Source organism: Bos mutus, chromosome 7 (genome assembly GCF_027580195.1).
Source record: "Bos mutus isolate GX-2022 chromosome 7, NWIPB_WYAK_1.1, whole genome shotgun sequence".
Taxonomy (NCBI): Eukaryota; Metazoa; Chordata; class Mammalia; order Artiodactyla; family Bovidae; genus Bos; species Bos mutus.
In genome coordinates this window covers 45718926-45744831 of record NC_091623.1, presented here as the reverse complement: position 1 = coordinate 45744831, position 25906 = coordinate 45718926, and the positions used below count along the sequence as shown (strand labels likewise).

Sequence of the window (25906 nt, the reverse complement as noted above, 5' to 3'; positions counted from 1 at the left end):
ATAGAGGAAAACAACAGAATGGGAAAGACTAGAGATCTCTTCAAGAAAATTAGAGATACCAAGGGAACATTTCATGCAGAGATGGGCTCAATAAAGGGCAGAAATGGTAGGCACCTAAGAGAAGCAGAAGATATTAAGAAGACGTGGCAAGAATACATAGAAGAACTGTACAAAAAAGATCTTCATGACCCAGATAATCACGATGGTGTGATCACTCACCTAGAGCCAGACATCCTGGAATGTAAAGTCTAATGGGCCTTAGGAAACATCACGACGAACAAAGCTAGTGGAAGTGATGGAATTCCAGTTGAGCTATTTCAAATCCTAAAAGATGATGCTGTGAAAGTGCTGCACTCAATATGCCAGCAAATATGGAAAACTCGGGAGTGGCCACAGGACTGGAAAAGATCAGTTTTCATTCTAATCCCAAAGAAAGGCAATGCCAAAGAATGTTCAAACTATGACACAGTTGCACTCATTTCACATGCTAGCAAAGAAATGCTCAAAATTCTCCAAGACAAGCTTCAACAGAACACGAACTGAGAATTTCCAGATGTTCAATCTGGATTTAGAAAAGGCAGAGGAAACAAAGATCAAATTGCCAACATCTGTTGGATCATAAAAAGCAAGAGAATTACAGAAAAACATCTACTTCTGTTTCATTGACTACGCTAAAGCCTTTGACTGTGTGGATCACAACAAACTGTGGAAAATTCTTCAAGAGATAGGAACACCAGACCTCCTTACCTGCCTCCTGAGAAACCTGCATGCAGGTCAAGAAGCAACAGTTAGAACTGGACATGAAACAACAGACTGGTTCCAAATTGGGAAAGGAGTACATCAAGGCTGTATATTGTCACCCTTATATAACTTATATACAGAGTTTGAAACACTAGGCTGGATGAAGCACAAGCTGGAATCAAGATTGCCAAGAGAAATATCAATAACCTCAGATATGCAGATGACACCACCCTTATGGTAGAAAGTGAAGAGGAACTAAAGAGCCTTTTGATGAAAGTGAAAGAGGAGAGTGAAAAAGCTGGCTTAAAACTCAGTATGCAAAAAACGAATATCATGGCATTAGGTTCCATCACTTCATGGCAAATAGATGGGGAATCAATGGAAATAGTGACAGACTATTTTGGGGGGCTCCAAAATCACTGCAGATGGTGAGTGCAGCCACAAAATTAAAAGATGCTTGTTCCTTGGAAGAAAAGCTATGACCAACCTGGACAGCATATTAAAAAGCAGAGACATTACTTTGCCAACAAAGGTCTGTATAATCAAAGCTATGGTTTTTCCAGTAGTCATATATGGATGTAAGAGTTGAACCATAAAGAAGGCTGAATACAGAAGAATTGATACTTTTGAACTGTAGTGTTGGAGAAGGCTCTGGAGAGTCCCTTGGACAGCAAGATCAAACCAGTCAATCCTAAAGGAAGTCAATCCTGAATATTCATTAGAAGGATTGATGCTGAAGCTGAAGCTCCAATGCTGTGGCCACCTGATGCGATGAACTGACTCATTGGAAAAGACCCTCTTGCCAGGAAAGATTGAAGGCAGAAGGAGAAGGGGACGACAGAGAATGAGATGGTTGGATGGCATCACTGACTCAATGAACATGAGTTTGAGCAAGCTCTGGGAGATGATGAAGGACAGGGAAGCCTGGCACGCTGCAGACCATGGGGTCACAAAGAGTCGAACAGGACTGAGTGACTGAGCAACAGCAGTGGGGTATTCCACGTGCACATACCACCACCAAAGCCACCCCTCCTACCCCACTCCTGGACACACACTTACCCTCGCCCCAAATAAGGAGCAAGCTTTCCCCCCTCCCAGTGAGTGAGCAAGCAACAGAAACTGTTACTTGTTCCCTCTCCCCACTGCTACATCAGGGTTGCCAGTAAAGTCTTGCCTGAACTTCTCATCTGGCCTCTGATCAATTTCTATTGATTAAGGAGGCCAAGAACCCAACCCTGGTCGGTAACACCTGATGGTCCTCTGCCGGTCTCACCTGGCTCAGGCACTCTGCTACATTCTGCTAGCAGCTAGGCTGTAAGGTCACATGTGTGGCAGTTGGTCCTGGCAGTTGGCTGGGCGTCTAGGTGTCTTCCATGTGGCTTCTGAACCAGTAGATTAGCACAGGGTCACAGGCCAAACCCTGCTCACTATGGGCAAAGAATGGTTTTCACATTTTTGAACAGTTGAAACAAAAAAAAGTCAGAAGATTGGTATCCCATGACAAATGAAAATTCTAGGAAATTCAAATGTCCATATCTGTAAATAGAGTTTTATTGGAAGCCAGACACATAAATTCATTTTCATATTGTCTAGAGAAGCTTTTGCACGCACATAATGAGAGAATTCCAAGTTGTAGCAGAGACCATATGGCCTACAATGTGGAAAATATTTACTCCCTGGCCCTTTACATAAAAAGTCTGCCAACCTCGGGGCTAGATCAACTTCCTTACATGGGATGTCAGGAGGCCACGTTCCAAAACAGAGAGCGTGGGAGGCAAGAATAGCCTTATCCTGAGAATTCTCATCTTCCATCACATTCTATTGGTCAAAAGCAAGTCAAGAATGGACTTCCCTTGTCGTTTAGTGGCTAAGAATCCTCCTGCCAATGCAGGGGACACGGGTTCGATCCCTGGTCCAGGAAGATCCCACATGCCTCGGAGTAACTAAGCCTGTGTGCCACAACTGCTGATCCTGTGCTCTAGAGCCTGTGCTCTGCAACAAGAGAAACCACCGCAGTGAGAGACCCACACACCGCAACGAAGAGTAGACCCTGCTCGCTGCAGCTAGAGAAAACCTGCGAGTAGAAATGAAGACCCAGCAGAGCCATGAATTAAAAAATATTTTTTTAATGAATAAACTTAAAAAAAAGGCAGGGGGCAAGTTAGGAGCCAACTTGGCTTCAAGGAGAGGGAAACTAGTCCCCAGGGCTTGATAGGAGAGGGTTGCAAAATACTATGACGGTGAATTTCACACTTAAGACACCATGGAATCTCAAGATGGGCTGTCCAGACAGAATTGAAGAGGGAGGAGGGAAGAAAAAAAATAGTTGACTCTTATTAACTTCTAACTGGAATTGTGCGTGTTTTCTCATGGGCTATCAAAGCAGCTATTGGCCAGTTCTATGACACTGCCACCCGCATAAATCTCAGATAATTTCAAGCACCTCATGGTCATGGCAGGCGGATACCTTCAAATATCATTTACACTCATCTCAACTTAGAAATCACAGTAAACTCAACATTCAAAAAGCTACGATCGTGGCATCCGGTCCCATCACATGGCAAATAGATGGGGACAGACTTTTATTTTTTGGGCTCCAAAATCACTGTGGATGGTGACTGCAGCCATGAAATTAAAAGACGCTTGCTCCTTGGAAGAAAAGCTATGACAAACCTAGACAGTATATTAAAAAGCATCACTTTGCCGACAGAGGTCCATATAGACAAAGCTATGGTTTTTCCAGTAGCCATGTACAGATGTGAGCATTAGATCCCAGAGAAGGCTGAGCGTCGAAAAACTGATACCTTTGAAATGTGAAGACTCTTGAGGGTCTCTTGGACTGCAAGAAGATCAAACCAGTCAATCCCCAAAGAAATAAATCTTGAATATTCATTGGAAGGACTGATGCTGAAGCTGAAGCTCCAATACTTCGGCCACCTGATGCGAAGAGCTGACTCACTGGAAAAGACCCTGATTCTGGGAAAGATTGAGAGCAGGAGGAGAAGGGGACGACAGAGGATGAGATGGTTGGATGGCATCACCGACTCAATGGACATGAGTTTGAACACTCCAGGAGAGTGTGAAGGACAGGGAAGCCTGGAGTGTTGCAGTCCATGGGGTCACAAAGAATCAGACACGACTGAGTGACCAAACAACAACTTAGAAATCACAGTCATTAATTAGTAGAGCCTTTGTGATTTAGGATTACCAAATGCATTTATGAAGATTGAATTCCTGAGTGCATTCAGTAAGATTCACTTATCTTTTTACATCACAATTGAATAAGCTATTTTCACACCTGCATCTCAATCTGACTGGCTTCTTAGTTTCTTCGCAGCTGTCTCCTGAGACCAGCCCATGAGCAGCTGGCCCTCTGCCCTCAGAGGCAGCAAAGAATCAGGTCGAGGTTTAGGTAGATTACTGACGTCCTAAACTGGCCTCCTAAGGATTCCTAATCCTGGGGCAGCAGCCAGCCAGCAGGCTCAGGGTCACACAAGGTCCTTCCACCCTGTCCCCAGCACCCAGCCAGAGTTGCCATGGCCTCCCTTTTCTCTGGCCGCGTCCTGATCCGAAACAACAGCGACCAGGATGAGCTGGACACAGAGGCTGAGCTCAGCCGTCGACTGGAAAACCGGCTTGTGCTGCTGTTCTTTGGTGCTGGGTCTTGCCCGGAGTGCCAGGCCTTTGCACCCATCCTCCGGGACTTCTTCGTGCGGCTCACGGATGAGTTCTATGTGCTGCGGGCAGCCCAGGTGGCCCTGGTGTACGTGTCCCAGGACCCGACGGAGGAGCAGCAAGACCTGTTCCTCAGGGACATGCCCGAGAAGTGGCTCTTCTTGCCCTTCAAGGATGACCTGAGGAGGTGAGACAAGAGGAGAGGTCAGGGAGGGCTTCCTGGAGGAGGGGCTGTTTCTGCTGAAAGTGAAGTGTTAGTTGCTTAGTCGTGTCCGATTCTTTGCAACTGCATGGACCGGAGCCCGCCAGGCTCCTCTGTCCATGAAATTCTCCAGGCAAGAATACTGGAGTGGGTTGCCATGCCCTTCTCCAGGGGATCTTCCCAACTCAGGGATCAAACCCAGGTCTCCCACGTTGCAGGCAGATTCTTTATCATTTGAGCTACCCAGGAAGACCATTTGTTTATTGGTGTATCTGTTCCATCTGGAGTTGATAAAAGCATCCTCTGTGGGCCAGTCAGGACAGAGAAGTCAGGTGTGGAGATGGGGGAGGGAGGGGCACCTATGCCCATTTCCACCCAGCTGCAGGGGAGTTTACCACCTAGGGGGCGAGCCAAACCTGAAACCAACACTCAAACACACAAAGAAATACATAATAACAAACTGCAGCAGTTCCAAAGGCGAAAGGGAGAGTGTCATGTGAAATATAACAGGGAAACCTTGCTGAGATTTGGGAGTCGGGGAATGCTTCCCAGAGGAAATGGCTTCAAAGAGAGAACCCCAAGGAGGGAGGAAAGGAGGGTACAGAGTTAGGAAAGGGAAGGGTTTCCAGGCAGAGGACAGACACAGCACAAAGGCTCAGAGGATTTCAGAGAAAAAACAGCCAGTTCAGGGAACTGTAACTGTTCCCTGAACTGTAAAGAAGCCAGCAGGTACCACGCATGCATGTTAAGTCACTTCAGTCGTGTCGGACTCTTTTGTGACCCTATGGGCTGTAACCATGGGCTGTAGCCATCCTCTGTCCATGGGATTCTCCAGGCAAGAATACTGGAGTGGGTTGTCATGCTCTCCTTCAGGGGATCTTCCCAACCCAGGGATCAACCCAGGAATCGAGTCTGTCTCCTGTGTTGGCAGGCGGGTTCTTTACCACTAGCGCCCACCTGGGAAGCCAGCAGGCATTGTGTGTAGCAGTGCCCTAGTCAGTCAGTTCAGTCATTCAGTCATGTCTGACTCTTCGCAACCCCGTAAATCCCAGCACGCCAGGCCTCCCTGTCCATCATCAACTCCCAGAGTTTATTCAAACCCATGTCCATCGAGTCGGTGATGCCATCCAGCCATCCTAACCTCTGTCGTCCCCTTCTCCTCCTGCCCCCAATCCCTCCCTGCATCAGAGTCTTTTCCAATGAGTCAACTCTTTGCATGGGATGGCCAAAGTATTGGAGTTTCAACTTTAGCATCATTCCTTCCAAAGAACACCCAGGACTGATCTCCTTCAGAATGGACTGGTTGGATCTCCTTGCAGTCCAAGGGACTCTCAGGAGTCTTCTCCAACACCACAGTTCAAAAGCATCAATTCTTCAGCACTCAGCTTTCTTCACAGTCCAACTCTCACATCCATACATGACCACAGGAAAAACCATAGCCTTGACTAGATGGACCTTTGTTGGCAAAGTAATGTCTCTGCCCCAAATGTCGCCTAATAAGTGGGCCTGTGATCCTCAGACAAGCAGTGGAGCTGAGAGAGAGAGGTGATTGGGTTCAAGCTTTCCAGTGAGCTGCCCGATAAACAGTGTGATCATTTGTGGCTATTTTCACACTTTCCCCTTTTCTGCAATAAGATTGTCATTCTTTTTTATTTATTTTTTGGTTGCACCACATGGCACGCAAGATCTTAGTTCCCTCACTAGGGATCAAACCTATGCTCTCTGCAGTGGAAGCATGAAGTCTGAACCACTAGACCACCAGGGAAAACTCAGACTTACATTCTTTTTAAGCCCCCAGTTTTTATCATGAAAAATTTCCTGCAAGCCGCACAGAGCATCCAAAAAAAAAAAAAAAAAAAGAGAGAGATAAGAATAATTTCAAAGATATCAAAAAGTTGAAAGGAGCACACAATGAACCCCATGAAGATTATTCATATGTTTCTGTTTGCTTTATCTCCACTGGTGTGAAGTTTGTGCTGAACCATTTGAAAGTGAGTTGCAGATTTTGGGACATTTTACTGATCTCATCAGTTTTGTTACAAAACGTAGAAGTTTCTGGTCATGGAGAACTTTATCTGCCACCCAAGATTATCAGAGTTTGCAAACTTGCTCACTCCCACAGGCTTCTGCAGCTGAGGAGGCTCCATTCCCCAAAGGGCAAATATCTCCCTCCTGAGGGGCAAGAAATGCCAACTACAAGGGCATCACAGCCAAACACTGACTTTGTTTGGGGCAGGGTCCTCCCAACAACAGGTGGTGCTAGTGGTAAAGAACCCGCCTGTCAATGCAGGAGAAGTAAGAGTCGAGGGTTCAATACCTGGGTTGGGCAGATCCCCTGAAGAAGGGCATGGCAACCCACTCCAGTATTCTTGCCTGGAGAATCCCATGGACAGAAGAGCCTGGTGGGCTACAGTCCATGGGGTCACAAAGAGTCGGACACCCTTCCCCCAGGCAAGTATCCAGACAGTTTCTACCCTCTACCCTTCCTACATACTAGGCTGCCAGATAAAATACAGGATACCCAGGGAAATTCCTTGGTGGTCCAAGGGTTAAGACTCCAAACTTCCAATGCAGCGATTGTGGGTTTGGTCTCTAGTCAGGGAACTAAGATCCCATAGGCCGCATGAAAGTGAAAGTGAAGTCGCTCAGTCGTGTCCGACTCTTTGCGACCCCATGGACTAGCCCACCAGGCTCTTCTGTCCATGGGATTCTCCAGGCAAGAGTCCTGGAGTGGGCTGCCATTTCCTTCTCCAGGGGATCTTCCCAACCCAGGGATTGAACCCGGGTCTCCCGCACTGCAGGCAGACGCTTTACCATCTGAGCCACCAGGGAAGCCAAATTAGGCTGCATAGCCAAATTAAAAACAACTTTTTTAATCAATAAAATACAGGATACCCAGTTCAATATAAATTTCACATAAGCAATGGAGAATTGGGAGTATAAGTACGTCCCACATAATTCAGGGATATACTTATAAAAAGTTATTTGTTGTTTACATGAAATTCAAATTCATTCACACAGGGTATCCTCTATTTCTAGTTGCTAAGTCTGGCAACCTATTCCTTTGGGATTTTGCAAGCACTATGTTTCTCTGCGTGAAGGCCGGCAAAAGGGCCACCTGAGAACCCAAATTAAGAACTGTGGATGGATGGGCCCAGCCCTGGCAGCCTCCTTTACTCTATGAAGACTGCATAAGATTCTGGCCTAAATGGGAGATGAAGTCTGGGGTCTCCAGTGGATGGCTTCTGACAGCCTTCCTCTCATACAGAAAACAAAATCAAGTTCTTCCCATGGCCCTGCACTACGATCAGGGCCGCACTCCAATCTCTCCCTGATGTCCGGGCCTTTGCACCAGCTGAGCCCTCTGCCTGGGAAAACCTTCCTCTGTTCTCCCCTTCCTCATCCTGCAGATCTCAGCTCCAAGGGCACCTCCTGAGAGAGGCCCTCTCTGACCCTAAGTCCTTTAGCCAGTTTAATACCTCTTTATGGAATTGATCAATATTTATTCACTCATCCCATGTGCGTTTTCTGAGCATCTGCTGTGTGTCCTGCACTGTTTCAGACACTGGGGACACCCGGGTATAGAGACAGAAATCCGTGCCCCAGTGAAACTGCTTTCTATTGTGGGAGAAAATGACAACAGGAGAAATAAACTATGCAGTGCGTTGGGTGTGGAGAGTCGTGGATCAGCAGAGCCAGCGGCAGGGAGGCACTGAAATGTAAGGCTGGGTGTCTGCAGCATACAGGGTCTTAATCCTCAGATGTCTGGGGAGACCGCTCCAGGTAGACGACACGGCCAGTGCAAAGGCTCTGTGGTGGGTGCGTGTCTGGGGCGTTGGAGGCACAGCCAGGAGCCCAGGGTGGCCCTGGCCTCTCTGGGTTCCTGGGCATTCTCAGAGGCTGGTATGGGACACTTGCACACAGAAGGCGCTCAGCAAGTACTAGGAGGCGGGGTGGAGTGTTCCTCAGCTCAGAATCTAGGACGAGGGTCCGATCGGACTGACCCACCCGCCCCGCAGGGACCTCGGGCGCCAGTTCTCCGTGGAGCGCCTGCCAGCTGTCGTGGTGCTGAAACCCAGCGGGGATGTGCTGACGCTCGACGCGGCCGACGAGATCCGGCGCCTGGGCCCTGCCTGCTTCGCCAACTGGCAGGAGGCGGCTGAGGTGCTGGACCGCAGCTTTCTGCAGCCCGAGGACCTGGACGACCCCGCGCCGCGGAGCCTTACCGAGCCCCTGCGCCGCTGCAAGTACCGCGTAGACCCGGCTGCGCGGAGGGCACGAGGCCGGGGAAGAGCGGGCGGCTCCGGACAGGAGGGCGAGGCCGAGGGCGAGGCCGCGGGACTGTTCTGACCCCTGGAGGGTGGACAGGACTGGGAGTTCTATGATGAAACCTCAGGAGGAAGGTTGGGGCGGAGCCGGGGGGGAGGGGGAAGCCGGCTGCTCTGATCCTTTTGGTGGGAGGGGACAGAGAGGGGCAGGTCTGTGATGAGTCCTCCCCCCACACCCAAGGGTAGGTGGGACTGGCGGCTGGAGGCTGTTCTGAATCCCCTGTAGGAAAGAACACAAGGAGGCGGGGCGGGGGACAGCGAGGGGGAAAGCGATTCTTTGATGAGCCCTCATCTCCCCCTGACTGAGGGCTGGAGGAAAAGGGAGCGACAGAGGATGAGATAGGTGGATGACATCACCGACTAGATGGACGTGAGTTTGAGCAAGTTCCGGGAGTGGGGATGGACAGGGAAGCCTGGCGTGCTGCAGCCCATGGGGTCGGAAAGAGTCAGACACGACTGAGCGACTGAACAAAGACAAACCCCTCCTCCCGGTAGTGGGCGGGACCAGAGTGGGGGAAGCTGTTCTGAGCCCGAAGGTGGAAGGCTGGCTGGCAGAGCAAGCACAATCTCTGAAAAGGCTCAACAGGGCGGGAAAGGGGGACAGGATGAGGGGAAGGAACCTCTCTGAGTTCAGTCCAGGAAGGAGGATGTCCTCGGTGGCTCAGTCGTATCGGACTCTTTTGCGACCCCATAGACTGTGTGGCCTGCCAGGATCCTCTGTCCATGGGATTCTCCAGGCAAGAATACTGGAATGGGTTGTCATTTCCTATTCCAAGGGATCTTTCCAACCCAGAGATCAAACTCACTGTCTCTTACGTCTCCTGCATTGGCAGGCGGATTCTTTATCACTAAGGCTACCTGAGAAGTGCAGGAAGAGGGAGGTTCAGTTCAGTTGAGAGGGAGGCGACCCAGCTTAAAGCCGAACCCCAGGGCTGGGGATGGAAGCTGTCTTTATTCTGAGCCCAGCCCCAGGAGCAGAGGGCGGTAGGGGTGGGGCTGCTCTGAGCTACCCGGATGCGGAAGAAAAGCCTAGAATTGGGGCGTCGAGGTGTTTTTGAGGCCCATCCTCCAGGAATGAGTGAGGGCGAGGGGGTGTGTAATGACATGGCGGAGAGAAGCAGGGCAGGACCTGATGGAGTCAGTTCTGACCACCCTCCCACCCTCCCGCAACTCCCACCCCGCCACCCCCGCCAACAGATGGAGGGTGGGACCCAGGGCAGGGCGGATGACGGAGATTTCTAGGTGAGATCCCCCTCAGAATCTGTCACCCAGGGCCTGTCTTGGTTCTCCAGTGGCATGTCTGACTCATATTTTAAAATATTCAGAAATATCTTTAAGACTGAAGAGGTGAGATGGTTAATAGTTGCAAAAAGGGAAACTACAAACTAAAATCGAATGAATTGTGCTGAGAACGGCTCGCCCATCACACGCTAAATGAGTTGTTCACGTATTTCATGCGCTAACTTGCAACAATCCTTTAACAACAGATTTATCGTTTACAAAAGATGCAGTTCAGTATTTGGTACCATGTGCGCTGAGTCCCGGACCTACAGCGAGGGTTCAGTCTCCCTGTTGTTGGTGAACCCCGAGGATTCCCCGTGAGGGGGTGGGGGATGGAGAGACAGCAGAATATAGATATCAAAAATGCCAGGCGGGAACACTTCCTGGCTGTGTGACTCTAAGACAGTCACCTCCGCCTTTCTAAGCCACCTTTTCTCCTGTGCTAAGTTGCTTCAGTCGTGTCGGACTCTTTACGACTCCATGGACTGTAACCCTCCAGGCTCCTCTGTCCATGGGATACACCAGGCAAGAATACTGGAGTGGATTGTCATGCCCTTCTCCAGGGGATCTTCTCTACCCAGGGATTGAACCCTGGTCTTTTAAGTCTCGGACACTGGCAAGCGGGTTCTTTACCATTAGGGCCACCTGGGAAGCCTTCTTTCTCCTGGGAAATGACAATAAGATAAGGTTCTACCTGGCAGGTCAGCCAAGGAGCCAGAGCTGGAGCTCGCCCCGCGCACCTATCTCTTCACTTTGTCTCTGGCGCCGCCTGGCGGCGAGACGTGTCGTCTGAGTGGGGCTAAACATGCTAATAAATGCAACCCACACCTTCTCCCAGCTCAGGGAAAAGGTAAGTGGGGAAGGAGTTGAGACTCGGATTTGGGAAGCCCTAGAGGCTTCACTTTCGCTTTTCACTTTCATGCATTGGAGAAGGAAATGGCAACCCACTCCAGTGTTCTTGCCTGGAGAATCCCAGGGACGGGGGAGCCTTGTGGGCTGCCGTCTATGGGGTCGCACAGAGTCGGACGCGACTGAAACGACTTAGCAGCAGCAGCAGCAGCAGAAGTTTTGGGGCTGGACAAGTGCTTCATTTCATGCTCATCCCTAACCCCCAATCTCCAGGGGAAGAGAGGCCACCTGTTGCTGAAAGTTCACCCTGTACTCTCGACCCTGCGGTCATTTTACCCATCAGGTGCGGGGCTGGGGGCTCAAGGCTCACAAACTTTTCCAAAAAGACCCCAAAAATTTGAAACCTGAAAAAGATAAATGACTCCCCAAGTTGGAGAAAAGACATGGAGATTCAAAACCAGTGGGATCTATAACATTTCTGGAAAGTAGTATAAAGCACTGGTTTTATACAGCCAGGCTGTCTGTGGTGAGTGTGTGGCCCAGGGAGTCACTGAACCTCTCGGGGCCTCAGTTTCCTCTTCTATAAAGTCCAGATGATGGCTATGTCATCTTTCAGGCCTGATACATTAAGACAGGGACCTGCTTGCATCAGGCCATGTTGACCTCAGTTACCCTTAGATTCTGGATGCAGCAGGAATGTGTTACTTTTGAAACCTTTTCCAGATTTGATATTTCAAACTTTACAAGAATTCCAGAGCCAGAGTACAAGGCAACTCATTCATTCATGTCCAGCAAGCCTTTATTGAGGACCTACTATGTGCTGGGTGCAGATCCAGACACAAAGGGAACGCAGCAGTGGACACTTGAAGTAGTCCTGAAGCAACGGTCCTGAAGCAGCCCGCCTCGCCCCCACCCCCCAGCCACAGATAGCAGGAAAGTGTATGCGATGTGCTGCAATGTGCTGCCAGAGATGCCAAGCGCTGTAGGAAAGCAAAAAGACAAAACAACCCAAATGAACAAAGGATACGAAGACACACTTCTCCAAAGAAGACATGCAAATGGCCAACAAGTGCATTGGCCAACGAGGATGCACTACATCCCTGGTTATTATGGAAATGCAAATCAAGATTGCAACGAGATACCCCTTCTCATCCTATAGGATGGTTATAATCAACAAACAAAATAACAAGTGTTGATGTGCAAATCGAGAAATTGGTGTACTGTTGGTGGGAATGTAAAATGATTTTGGGGTGTCTGGTGCTGGCATTGTGTAAAACAGGCAGTTCCTCAACAGCTTATAGTTACCATTATAACCCAGCCATTCCACTCTGGGTATAGACCCGAAAGAAATGAAAACCAGGACTCAAATTGCTCCATGGACCTGTTCCTAGCAGCACTATTCATAACCAGCTAAAGGTGGAAACAACCCAAATGTCCATCAACAGATGGATGATAAGCTGAATGTGGTCCATTCATACAATGAAATATTATTCAGCCATAAAAAAGGAATGACACGTGCTACAGTATGGATGAGCCTTAAAAATCTTAGCCTCAGGGAAAGAAACCAGACTCAAAAGACCACGTATTGTCTGGTTTCTTTCATATGAAATGTCCAAAAAAGACAAATCCGTAGAAGACAGAAGGTAGATTAGTGGCTACCAGGGGCTGAGAGAGGGGGAATGGAAAATGGCTGCTAATGGGGGGTGGGGTGGGGAATGGAAATTCCAGAACTAGATGGAGGTGATGTTGCACAGCGTTGGGTATGTGCTAAAGACCTCTGAATGGTTCACGTTAAAATGGTTAATTTTATGTCATGTAAGTTTCAGTTATATTTTTAAAACTTAACAATAAATAAATATGGAGAAGGAAATGGCAGCCCCCTCCAGTATTCTTGCCTGGGAAATCCCATGGACAGATGGGCCTGGCAGGCTACAGTCCACGGGGTTGCAGTATTGGACACGACTGGGCATGCACCTTCTTTTTACAGCATACATAGGGGAAAAAAGAAATTAAATGTTATGAATATATACAAAGAATATCCATGAGCTTATATATATATATATATATATTTGAATTTATTCTTTTGAACTGTGGTGTTGGAGAAGACTCTGGAGAGTCCCTGAACAGCAAGGAGATCCAACCAGTCCATTCTAAAGGAGATCAGCCCTGGGTGTTCTTTGGAAGGAATGATGCTAAAGCTGAAACTCCAGTACTTTGGCCACCTCATGCGAAGAGTTGACTCATTGGAAAAGACTCTGATGCTGGGAGGGATTGGGGACAGGAGGAGAAGGGGCCGACAGAGGATGAGATGCCTGGATGGCATCACTGACTCAATGGACGTGAGTCTGGGTGAACTCCCGGAGTTGGTGATGGACAGGGAGGCCTGGCGTGCTGCGATTCATGGGGTTGCAGAGAGTCAGACACAACTGGGCAACTGAACTGAACTGATGATGCATCCATGGAGTTCTGGAGGAGTCTTCCATGTCCTGGGGGTTGTAGGCAGATACGTGAACTTAATACCAAACCTAGGAGCTAAGCATGTGAGTTGCAGAGTTGCCGTCACAAATTAAATGGTCAGCCTCGCCATGCTTGTTATGCCAAGGTAACAGTACTGGTGGAAACGGGTGGAACTCTGAGACCTGGGATGGGTACATTTAGGCAGACATGAGGCTGCAAACTGAATACCTCTAAATTGCCCCAAACCTCCTTTGCCCAAGGAGGCGTCCTTTCCCCAGTCTCTGAAGCAGTTATCCCTGCTCTGCATACAAGTGTCTCAGTTGCTACACCTGGAATATCTGCCTTCCAACCCAGTGGCTAGTCTCCTTAGGGCCTCTGTTTGGCCACTAATAAAAGCCAGTTGAGTCATGGAAAAATGACAGATCATCACAAATTTATCTAGGTGGTGATTTTAAAAAAAAAAATCACAATTCTAAGTGAGGAATCTCTTCTGGAGCAAATTAACACAGCACCAGGCACCTGATAATGGAGCTACAGACTCGGAGAATGCTTTCTTCTTCATTCACATCGCAACCAAAATCAGAATAGAAGCGGGAACAAGCGTATAACTTTGGTTGATGCCTCAGTTCAGTTCAGTCGCTCAGTCGTGTCCGACTCTTTGCGACCCCATGAATCGCAGCACGCCAGGCCTCCCTGTCCATCACCAACTCCCGGAGTTCACCCAGACTCACGTCCATCGAGTCAGTGATGCCATCCAGCCATCTCATCCTCTGTTGGCCCCTTCTCCTCCTGCCCCCAATCCCTCCCAGCATCAGGGTCTTTTCCAATGAGTCAACTCTTCGCATGAGGTCGCCAAAGTATTGGAGTTTCAGCTTTAGCATCAGTCCTTCCAAAGAACACCCAGGGCTGATCTCCTTTAGAATGGACTGGTTGGATCTCCTTGCAGCCCAAGGGACTCTCAAGAGTCTTCTCCAACACCACAGTTCAAAAGCATCAATTCTTCTGCACTCAGCTTTCTTCACAGTCCAACTCTCACATCCATACATGACTACTGGAAAAACCATAGCCTTGACTAGATGGACCTTTGTTGGCAAAGTAATGTCTCTGCTTTTTAATATGCTATCTAGGTTGGTCATAACTTTCCTTCCAAAGAGTAAGCGTCGTGATTTTAATTTCATGGCTGCAGTCACCATCTGCAGTGATTTTGGAGCCCCCAAAAATAAAGTCTGACACTGTTTCCACTGTTTCCCCATCTATTTGCCATAAAGTGATGGAACCAGATGCCATGATCTTTGTTTTCTGAATGTTGAGCTTTAAGCCAACTTTTTCACTCTCCTCTTTCATCAAGAGGCTTTTTAGTTCCTCTTCACTTTCTGCCATAAGAGTGGTGTCATCTGCATATCTGAGGTTATTGATATTTCTCCCGGCAATCTTGATTCCAGCTTGTGCTTCTTCCAGCCCAGCGTTTCTCATGATGTACTCTGCATATAAGTTAAATAAGCAGGGTGATAATATACAGCCTTGATGTACTCCTTTTCCTATTTGGAACCAGTCTGTTGTTCCATGTCCAGTTCTAACTGTTGCTTCCTGACCTGCATACAGGTTTCTCAAGAGGCAGGTCAGGTGGTCTGGTATTCCCATCTCTTTCAGAATTTTCCACAGTTTATTGTGATCCACACAGTCAAAGGCTTTGGCATAGTCAATAAAGCAGAAATAGATGTTTTTCTGGAACTCTCTTGCTTTTTCCATGATCCAGCGGATGTTGGCAATTTGATCTCTGGTTCCTCTGCCTTTTCTAAAACCAGCTTGAACATCAGGAAGTTCACGGTTCACATATTGCTGAAGCCTGGCTTGGAGAATTTTGAGCATTACTTTACTAGCACGTGAGATGAGTGCAATTGTGCAGTAGTTTGAGCATTCTTTGGCATTGCCTTTCTTTGCAATTGGAATGAAAACTGACCTTTTCCAGTCCTGTGGCGACTGCTGAGTTTTCCAAATTTGCTGGCATATTGAGTGCAGCACTTTCACAGCATCATCTTTCAGGATTTGAAATAGCTCAACTGGGATTCCATCACCTCCACTAGCTTTGTTCGTAGTGATGCTTTCTAAGGCCTCAAGGCAATGCCAGTTCCTTTGTTCCTTATCATAATATAGACCTTGCTGCTACTGCTGCTGCTGGTGCTAAGTCACTTACTTCAGTCATGTCTGACTCTTAACGACCCCATGGACTGCAGCCTACCAGTCCATGGAATTTTCCAGGCAAGAGTACTTAGGGACTCCAAATATCTTGACATCCCACAGAACACCATACCGGTCCATTATATGGAAGACATGCTGACAAGCCCTGGTAGACAGGAAATAATAATCACTCTAAATGCTTTTGTGATTAATATATACATATACAGAGAAATATACACAGACACATAAATATGTATATATTGTGTTGTCAACTAAAAGAAAAATACACAATGTGAGAGTTGTGAGTTAAATTTTATTCAGGGTCTTACTGAGGACTATAACCTGGGAGACAAGTCTCTCAGCTCTGAGGAGCTGCTCTGAAGAGGTGGGAGGAAACTAGTTTATATGTTTTGCTGTTAAGGAATAAATGTAATCAGACATAAATCTTGGTGAAATATTACTGCTACTCACAAAGAACAGATGTTTCAAGTTCATGGTTATGCTGTTTTTCTATGTATGGGAAGATGCAAGAAATAAGGTTCATTTAAAAATTAAAAAAAAAAATTCTTCTTGAAATGCAAAAAATTAAAGAAATAATAACCCTCCAAAAGGTGCCGTGGGAAGAACAAAGTCTAGCAGTGAAGGACGGGTGTGCTCTTGGGGAGGAGGTCCAGGAGGGCCTCTCTGAGGTGGTGACGTCTCTGCACAGCCTTGAAAGAAGGTGAGCGGAGGGGACATCCCAGTCAATTGCCAGGTCCGCGGGTAGAGATCGCGTAACAAAGTGAATTATTTAAAAATTGGTGCAAGTTTCTTTTCTTTTCCCTCAAACAACGATAAAACAGGCGCTTGGAGCGGCGGGAAGGGAAAGGGGGACACTTTAATGAGTTTAGTGGCCCGTGAGGGCCCTTGGACACAGCCACTGTGCCCTCATCCCACGTGGGGCCGCCTCCGCCCCTTATTCGCCCCGCCCCTTTCTGGCCACGCCCCCCAAGAGCCCGGAGGCCCGGAGCTGGCGCCCACAGGGTCCCCAGAGAGAGAGGAGACTTCGTCTCAAGTTTTCCCAGCGCTTCCTCGTCCCCACCGCGACTGGCGTCCCAAGCTCTCTGTGCCCATTCCAACTTTCAAAAACCGCCCCATTCTGGACCGCCGAGGGCCCTAGAACGCTCCTCAACTGCCCTGCCTCCTAAAATCTCTTTGATTCTTCAGCTGTCCCCCAGGCCCGCAGGACCCCTCCAATGGCCAGGTCGTACGGCGGCCGGGTGCTGGCCGCGATGGTCTTGTTGGGCATCCCCGCGGCGGTGCTGGCGGCGCTGGGCGCGCAGCTGCTGTTCCAGCTGCAGGCGGGCCGCGCGGAGCTTCGAGGACCGCGAATCGACGGGCTGGGCCCGGAGCTGGGCGCCGGCCCCCGGCTGCCGGAGGACGCGGCCGGGGCGCTGCTGCCGCTGGCAGCCGCGCTCTCCGCTCTTGCCCTGGTGCTGGGCCTCACCTGCCTGCTGCTCGCCGCGCTCTGCGGCCACCTGGGCGCCGAGATGGCGCGGGGACCGGGCTCTAACAGGTAGGAGGACCGGCCCCACTGCCTGGCTGGGGTCTGGACGAGCCCGGGAGAGCCGCTGCCCTTCTCTGGGCCTCAGCTTGGGGGAGAGCTTTCCTTTTCCTTCCTCCTTTCGTCCATCCATCCCTCCCTCGCTTTCTCCTTTCCATCCATCCCTCCCTCTCTCCTATATTTGTTGAAAATTTACAGCAGGTACAACTGCTGCTGCAACTCCCCATTTCACAGATGCGGAAACTGAGGCTCAAAGAAGGCCTGGAAGCAGCTAGCCCCAGTTGATAGCACTTGTTATTTAATGGAACCCTAGGCTCTATGTGCCTCCCACATCTTGTGATTAGCACAGTGAAGCCCCCTGAACGGCTGGTATTCGTGATCATCCTCCTGTTTAGTCTCAGACAGGGGAGGCTGCTCAGTCTAGCTGCTAAGATTGGAAGGGAGTGGACTGAATTTGAACTTGAAGCTGATAGAGCCAGAAACCTGTGCCCTGGCTAGGGGTGGGCATGGGGGTGAGGGTAGGGTTCCTTATCAGGCACCTGAGCTCAGGGAGATGGGCACAGGCGGTGGGGCATTGCATGTGGAGTGAGGACCGTTCCTTGAGCCAAAGACTTGGCTGTCCCACCTTCCTGGGGGAGGGGAGCCAGGATCCTGGCCCAGGCTTCCATAGATTTGATCAGATGGGCGCTTCTTCCACTGAATCCTATCCAAACCATGCACCCTCCATCTGCTAGTTCAAGGGGGGCTGAGACCAGTACTGGGTATTGGGGACTCAGCAGGATCCAAGTGGATCTGGACCACCTTCCTGGGGATGCAGATAATGAAGAAGAAAAACAGATTAATAATGTCAAATGGTGATGAATGCTGGAAAGGGAAGAAAATGAGGTAATGTGGTGGAGCAGGAAAGGGTAGGGATGACACCAACCATCATGGGGATGGGGGTGAGTCCTACCATCAAGGGAGGACTGAGCTGAGACTTGAAGAAGGAAAGGAGGCTCAAGATCTAAGGGACTGTGATCCAGGCAGAGGGACCAGCATGTGCAAAGGCCCTGGAGCAGGAATGAGCTTGACGTGTTAAAGGGGGATGGAGGTCATTGGTGTGGCTGGGGTAGGGGTAGATAAGGGAGATAGGACCAGGAAGTGGAAGTGAGAGGTACTGGATTTTTTTGGCTACATCGTGGAACTTGCGTGATCTTAGTTCTCTGACCAAGGATAGAACCCACACTCCCTGCAGTGGCAGTGTGGAGTCTTGACTCCTGGACCACCAGGGAAGTCCAAGAGGTACTGGATTGGATAGAGGTTCCTGTGCTCTGGTGAAGCTCTTGGGTTTTTACTCTGACTGAGAAAGCTGTGAGCCAGGAGGGGCATAATCTGACTTAAGTGGGTTTGGAAGAACTCACTCTAGCTACTGTGCAGAAAAGGGGTCAGGAGGGGAGTTGGCAGAAAGAGGGAGGAAGCCATTCCTACGGTACTGGTGGGAGGTGAGCAATGATGGAAGCTCCTTTTCTTGATCTCACAGGACTGGAGAAGAGCATGCACACAGCAGAAAAACTTAACATAGGGCCGGGTTCAAAGTTATGTCCTCAATGCACACAGCTCTTGGGAATCTCTGTTTCTATTGCAGCTGATAACAAATTCACCTCAGTTTCCTCATTCCCAAATAAGCTTATGGTAGTAAAATAACGGAAGTCAGGTGCCTAGCAAGTATCCACATGCAACGGCTGCTTCATAAATGTTGGATGTTCTAGTGGACTGATGTATATAAGTAGGTTGTTTCCCTTATGGCTCGGATGGTGAAGAATCTACCTGCAATGCAGGAGACCCAGGTTCAATCCCTGGGTTGGGAAGATCCCCTGGAGAAGGAAGTGGCAACCCACTCCAGTATTCTTGCCTGGAAAATTCCATGGGCAGAGGAGCCTGGTGGGCTAAAACAGCCCACAGGGTGGCAAAGAGTCAGAGACGACTAACATTTTCACTTTCACTACATCGGTGGGTTATGGGGGAGGGGAATGGAATGGATGATGACAGGATGGATGAATGGACAGAGTGTTGGCTGGCTCAATGAATGGTGACTGGGAGACAGATGATGGATGGGTGGGTCAGGGGTGGGAGATGGATCGATGGATGAATGAATGGATGGTGAATGACAAATGGATAATGGATGATAGTGGCTGTTTAAATTAATGGGTGGATGGATTAACACAGCATGGTTAAATGGATGGATGGCTGTATGGTTGAATACGTACAGATGGATAGGTGGATGGATGGATAGTAAATGGTGGCGGATGGTAAAGAATGATTGAGCAGGGAGGGGGATGGATACATGGGTGGATGTTTGGGTCCTCACATGGATCTCCAGTTCCCCAGAGCTGGACCATTCTCCCTTCCTCTCCTCCCCAAGCTTCTTCCACCAGTTCTGCCTCCTGAGTCCATTTTCTTCCTGCCCCCCTCCCTGCCAGGTCTGACTGGTTTCTCTATGACTGCCGCCTCCTCAGACATGTGGCTCTCGGCCTCTTCTGTTGTGGGGTCTCCGTCTACTTGGCAGGTATGTGCTCAGGATAGAACATGGGGTGTAGGAGCCTGAGTTGGAGCAGCCAAGGGTAATGGCCCCACAATTAGGGTCAGCTCTGGAGCCAGCCCACCTTTCTCACTCTTGGTTCTGACACTTGTGCACACGGCTGGCATCTGATCCCAATGGGGATTCCATAAATGGTGGTTGTCTTCAGAACACTCGTGATTCATCACTTGTCTACACCTGGTTTGAACAAAAGTTTCCCAGTCTTTGCTGGTTTCTGGAGATAATGTTTCACAGGTTGGCCTTAGCAAACCTGTGTTTTGATCACAAATATCAGAATCCAGCTTAAGAAGGGATTAAGAAAAAAAAAAAAAGCTTTCTAAACCAGAAATGCAATTTTAAATTCCCAAATATGAAGCAGAGTAAAATCTAATAACTTGGGTGCCAGAAGAACACACAGTCTTTCCTTCCCTCGTTTGTAACTCTTCTTTGATCACCCACACATGCTGGTAAAGAAATCAGATCATCACATTTCTTTGAAGAGACTGTTGACATCTTATGTTTTGTTCCAATCTTGAAAAATATGTCGCTGATTCTGGAGACTCAGTGTTAAATCATCCATAGATCTCTAGTAGCCCTATAGATTACCTGTTTTACTGGAGGAAAAAAAAATCAGCTTACTGAATAACAAGGGATTTGCTGTTACTGTTTTTTTTCCTTAGTACCACAATAGAGAAATAGAAGTTTGGAAGATATATTTAAAAGATAATTTATGAAATATGAGCCTAGGGTTTATTGTGGGAATTTGTACACACAGGATAACTAACTCTGGATCGCTCTTGTTGTTTGACTTAATAAAATACTCTGGATGTGGGGTTTTTTAAAAAAGGAGAGTGGATGGAGTGACTTATCTATCTGAAAAGGTCAGGGGTTAGTGGCTTCAGGTGTGGCTGGATCTAGGCACTCAAATGAGGTCAGAAAAAAAAAAAATGCTTCTCACTTCACCTCTTCACCCACTGTGCCCTGAGAAAGAAGTCTTTATCTGTAAGCACTTTCAACATAGTACCTATGACCTCAAGCCTTTTCAGGGGCTGACAAAACTGTTAAGAGACTTGGAGAATAAAATATTCTTGTCCTAAAATACACAAAAACTCACAAAGGGCACAAAAACTATGTCAGCCTCATTAAGCATTAAATTAAGAATTTGTTCAGCTCCCATTTATATTCTTTTTGAGGTTAGGTGACCTCACTCAGCAAGAATTCCCAAGCATGTCCAGCCAGTCATTCATTCATTGCTAACCAGAACCAAAATAATAATTATAAAGACCTTTTAAAAATGTTTAGAGCAAAAAAAGTCCTTGGCCTCGCTTTAATATGCCAGACATAATACAGTGTGGCATGTTCAAAAGCAAGAGTGCAGAGCTGGAGAAAGCCTAAAAACAGTCCACAAAGTGCCAAGAAATCCCCCACCAACTCTGAGCCGCTCTCCTTTTTTTGTTGTTGTTCAGTTGCTAAGTCATGTCCGACTATTTTCGACCCCAGGGACTGCAGCACACCAGGCTGGCAATTCCTTAATGGCTGCCATAAGGAAATTCCCCTATCCCCATAGTCCAGGCAAAGGTCCCAGGGCTGACTCTGATTGGCTGAACTCGGGTCATGTGATAGCCACGCACCAATCACTACAACCAGGGGAAGCAACACTCTGACTGGCCAAGACTTAGGACCATATACATCACTGATGCCAGGGAAGCGGGTCAGTCCTCCTAGCCCAGTGAACAGGGTGGGGTTAGGAACTGGACCAGCACCTCTCAATGGAGGCTGATTCTGCCCCGGAGGGGACCCTGGGCAATTAATATCTGGAGACATTTTTGGTTTCGTGATAGGATGGAGGAGGGTATACTGGTATCTGCTGGGTAGAAGCTCCTAAATATCCTACGATGCACAGGATAGTTCCCACCGAAAAGAAAGGTGCCAACCGGACATTGGATAGGGCAACAGAGAACCGGTCCTTGAGGTCAGGTCGCCAACTGTCTTATTGTTCAGATAAGCCAACTGAGGTCAGAGAGGGACTGTGATTTACTCCAGGTCAATCACAAGGATTGCAAAAGTCTGAGATCTGGGTTGTTTCAATTGTGGTTAAGTACACATAACACTGGCTTCCCTGGTGGCTCAGGGGTAAAGAGTCCTCCTGCCAAAGCGGGAGATGAGGGTTCGATCCCTGGGTTGGGAAGATCCCCGGGAGGAGGAAATGGCACCCCATTCTAGTATTCTTACCGGAAGAATCCCATGGACAGAGGAGCCTGGTGGGCTACAATCCACAGGGTCACAAAGAGTTGGACATGACTGAGCGTCTACACACACAGTAAAATGGATGTGATGGTGACACATTTGTCAGGTGTGGAAGGGTTAGATGAGTTAGTCTATGTGCCTATCATAATGTACAGTTTTCTACAACTGCCTTCCGTGTCGGGGAGCTCTTCCAGGGCTTGGGGATCAAACATTGAATGAGAGCCATTTCCTTCCCCAGCACTGTCCATCTACGCCCTGCTGCTCTTCGAGATCGAGACAGGTGCAGCAGCTGCCTCCATCCTTGGCTTGGGTGCTCTAGTCCTGGTGGCAGCACTGACCCACACTCTGCTCCAGGCTGCCCGGACCACCCGCCGGGGCGTCCATGAACTGTCCCCACCACACTTTGAAGATGACCCTGTCCGCCCTGCTGAAGTCTCCAAGGCCGGCCCCAGGGCCCAGCCCCAGCAGGGTACTCATCACTGGACTCTCTACTCATCCTTCCCTAAGCTGGGGGACTCCCTCAGACCCATGGTCACTGACACAGCACCTGCAGTCATGGGAGGAGGCCGGGAGAGCTGCCTGCCTGCATCCCGCATGCACCGGACACTGTCTGCCAGTGAGGGGCGCTGGGGAGAGGTCACACATGAGATGCGCAGCATCCTGGGCCATAGGCCAGCGGGTTCAGGGAAGGACTCTACCTTGGTGTGAACCCAAGGATCAGGGATAGAGACCTAGTGTCAGGCAGCAGGAAGAGGACTCTTGTAGAAATAGCTCCAGGTTCAACCACAGTAGCAGTACAACTTGATTTCTCTCTCAGTTCGCAGCATCTCTGAGTTTTGTCCTCAAGTTTGCCTCATGGCACAGAATGGCTGCTGGGGGTCCAGCCTTCACCTCCTCACTCAGAGAGAAAAGTAGAGGCCAGGACTGACTCAGGAGCTTTTGGAAATCTTCCTGAGAGGCCTTGGAACTCTTCTGGTTATACATCACTGGCCAAAACAGTCATGTGGCCACACTTCAGCATAGAGGAGACAAGGAAATGTAGCTGCCCAGAATGAATAAAATTCTGTTCTAGGCAGGAGGGGGAGGGGAGAGCTTAGAAAGTGGTTCTCTAAACATCTTCATCCATTTTACAGATGAGGAAACCGAAGCCCAGAGAGGGGCAGTGACTCACCAAGGGTCCCATGGCCAGTACTGAGCCAGAGCCTGGATTCGAACCTGGGTCCTGTAACCTCCATGCTGCTGATAGTGCAAGTCTCAGACTCTGCGACTCCTTCTGGGCTGTGAGCATTTGAAACCTGCATGTGCCGAGCTCAGAGCAGCCCCGGGCCACGGATGCACCTGGAGACCTGGACCCAGGCTCCTGGCTGTGCCTGTGGCTGAGGGCTTCACCACTCTGTGTCTCAGTTTCCTGGCCTGTAAAATGGGAACAGAGGTGGTTCCTTCTTCTAGGGCTCCTGTGAGACACTATATGAGTCATTCCAGGGGCCTGTGCACAGCAGGTCCTCAATGCTTGTCAACCTGTGCTTCTGTTAGGTTGGGGTGCCTGGTGGCAAGAAAATGTGGGTTGATGGCTGGTTTCTGGGACTCTTGAAACTTATGGGGCTTGGTGGTTAACTCAGAGCCCCTCAGGGGTCTGAGCCCTTCAGACCCTCAGGGGTCTCCCGAGGTCCTGGCCCCATCCCTGTCCTGCACAACTGGAAAATAAATTCCATGTCATTATCTCCATGTCACTTGAGCCACAACCAAATGTGCCTCATGGCCAAGTTAGGTCTAGGATGAAGGGTGCACTGGAAGGAGTGGGGGTGGGGAGGGCAAGAGTTGGGGGACAGAGTGTACCCCTTGTAGAGCCAAGTCTGGAATCCATTTCCCACAAATCTTCATGCATATAAATATCACAGCGGGTGGGGATGCCCTGGTTCCTGCCCCCACTCCGAATGGACAAGTGTCCTCAGCAGTCTCCCAGCCTGTCCCTCCCTTCCTGGGCCACCTAGGGCCACTAGTGGAGAAAGCTCAGCCACACAGTGGCTTGAAGACCCCAGGACCTGTCCCCATGGGCAGAGAGGTGGCAGCGCCCAGCAGCCTTGGGGGAGGCTGGTCCCCAAGCCAATGATCAGGTAGAGACTTGGATGCCCCACTCCCCTGGGCCACATCCTTCCTGAGCCCCCTGGGAGCCTACACAAACCTCCTCCTCCTACATGGCACCTGTCTCAGGGGGTATCCAGCCTCTTGGTGTGCATGAAAATATCAATGGAAGAGGATAACGTTAGAACAAATGTCAAACTTCCTGGTGGTCCAGTGGTTAAGAACCTACCTTCCAATGCAGGGGATGCAGGTTCGATCCCTGGTTGGGGAACTAAGATCCCGCATGTCATGGGGCAACGAAGCTGCAACTAGGGAGCCCGCAGGCAGCACCTACTGAGCCTCCCGGCTCTAGAGCCTGTGACCGCAACCAAGACACAGTGCAGGCAAAAAAAACCATGTCATGTCACATGCCTGGTACTGCAGACACGCACCAGGCACTTCTTGGCTTTAGTTAATTCTTAGGACAACCCCGCTCACCGATAGGGAAACGGAGGCCGGAGAAGCAAGGCCGCTTCTGTGCGACCACACAGCGATGGTGATCGCTAGGAGCACGTAACCTTGTCACATGGATCCAGGACAGAGCACACGCCGGGGAAACATTGGAGACTCCAGTTTTCTGCGAACTCTCTGGAATGGGGGAGGCCCTGGGGACTCTGAAGAGGGGCAAGAGAGTTGAGGAGGAAGGACCCAGGTGGCTGTGGGTGAGGAGTGCCTCATCTCCTGGACTGGTCAGGAGAATTAGAAGTTGAACTTCTAGGCCTCACACCCAAGGCCAGGACTAGGGGAGACGGACAAAAGTTAAGGCAGCTCAAAAGAATTGAAAACAAGTGTTCAAACAAATCCTTGTACGTATGTGTTCATTCTAGTCATAATCACCAAAAGACAGAACCAACGCAAATGTCCATCAACAGATGAATGAGCAAACACAAAGTGGTGATACGATAATATTCCATACAACGGAATAGTACTAAACCGTGACGAGGAATGAGCTCTGGCACGCTGCAGCACGGGTGAGCCTACAGAACGTCAGGCTGAAGGAATCCAGACACGGAAGGCCACGTGGTGTATGATCCCACTTATATGAAATGTCCTGAACAGGCGAATCGATGAGTGTAGATTAGTGGTTGCCAGCGGCTGGGTGGGGACTGGAAAGTGATGGCTAATAGGGACGAGGTCTCCTTTGGGGTGATGGAAATGTTCTGGAACTAGATACAGGCGGTCCATGCACGAACTGACACTGAGCTGCACATTTTTAAATGGTGAAAGTCTGGTGTTCCAGGAGCCAGCTGGTGCAGACCTGGCTTAGGGAGCGGTCATGCAACCTCTACCTCAGTTTCTTTCTTTATAAAAATTGGACCAGAGACTGCCCTGGTGGTCCAGCGGTTGAGCATCTGCCTTGCAACGCAGGGGACGAGGGTTCGATCCCTGGCCGGGGAACTAAGACCCCACATGCCACAGAACGACAAAGCCCTTGTGCCACAATTACTGAGCCTGCTCACTCCGGGGCCCTCACGTTAAAGCAGGAGAGCCCAAGTATGGCAGTTAAGACTGGATGCAGCCAAATAAACAAATACATTTTTAAAAATTGGGCAAATTCCCCCGGCTCCTACATAGCACCACTGTGAGGACCAAATCAGAAAGGGTGTCAGTGGCTCCTCCCCAACGCAAGTCACTATTAGCAGTCTGGCGCACTTTAAGATGTAGACAACATCTGTCAAAGATGTGGCCTTGGTTTGGGGTCATCAGAACCAAAGACTGACACGATT

The 25906-nt window shown here is 49.3% G+C and overlaps 2 protein-coding genes across 3 annotated transcripts; both read left to right on the top strand.

The window, feature by feature from the left end:
* Positions 1-2899: 2899 nt before the first annotated feature.
* Positions 2900-8968, top strand: NXNL1 (nucleoredoxin like 1). Its single transcript, XM_005897902.2, has 2 exons — positions 2900-4603; positions 8638-8968. The coding sequence occupies exons 1-2, from the start codon at positions 4278-4280 to the stop codon at positions 8966-8968; spliced, it is 657 nt and encodes a 218-aa protein (XP_005897964.1). The 5' UTR covers positions 2900-4277.
* Positions 8969-9039: 71 nt separating this feature from the next.
* Positions 9040-23179, top strand: TMEM221 (transmembrane protein 221). 2 transcript variants are annotated; one of them, XM_070374793.1, is made up of 6 exons: positions 9040-9316; positions 10929-11077; positions 16323-16432; positions 16918-17266; positions 19714-19799; positions 22297-23179. In XM_070374793.1, the coding sequence occupies exons 4-6, from the start codon at positions 16947-16949 to the stop codon at positions 22764-22766; spliced, it is 876 nt and encodes a 291-aa protein (XP_070230894.1). In that variant the 5' UTR covers positions 9040-9316; positions 10929-11077; positions 16323-16432; positions 16918-16946; the 3' UTR covers positions 22767-23179. The 2 variants fall into 2 exon arrangements, with proteins under 2 accessions (XP_070230894.1, XP_070230895.1); XM_070374794.1 differs by lacking the exon at positions 16918-17266.
* The last annotated feature ends 2727 nt before the right edge of the window (positions 23180-25906 follow it).

Excerpts from the sequence above, each read along its gene's own strand:
- TMEM221 (XM_070374793.1), top strand. The coding sequence starts at position 16,947 with ATGGCCAGGTCGTACGGCGGCCGGGTGCTGGCCGCGATGGTCTTGTTG. Across the intron at positions 17,267-19,713 it reads CGGGGACCGGGCTCTAACAG|GTCTGACTGGTTTCTCTATG; the intron begins GTAGGAGGACCG and ends CCTCCCTGCCAG. Across the intron at positions 19,800-22,296 it reads GGTCTCCGTCTACTTGGCAG|CACTGTCCATCTACGCCCTG; the intron begins GTATGTGCTCAG and ends TTCCTTCCCCAG.
- NXNL1 (XM_005897902.2), top strand. The coding sequence starts at position 4,278 with ATGGCCTCCCTTTTCTCTGGCCGCGTCCTGATCCGAAACAACAGCGAC. Across the intron at positions 4,604-8,637 it reads TTCAAGGATGACCTGAGGAG|GGACCTCGGGCGCCAGTTCT; the intron begins GTGAGACAAGAG and ends CCCGCCCCGCAG.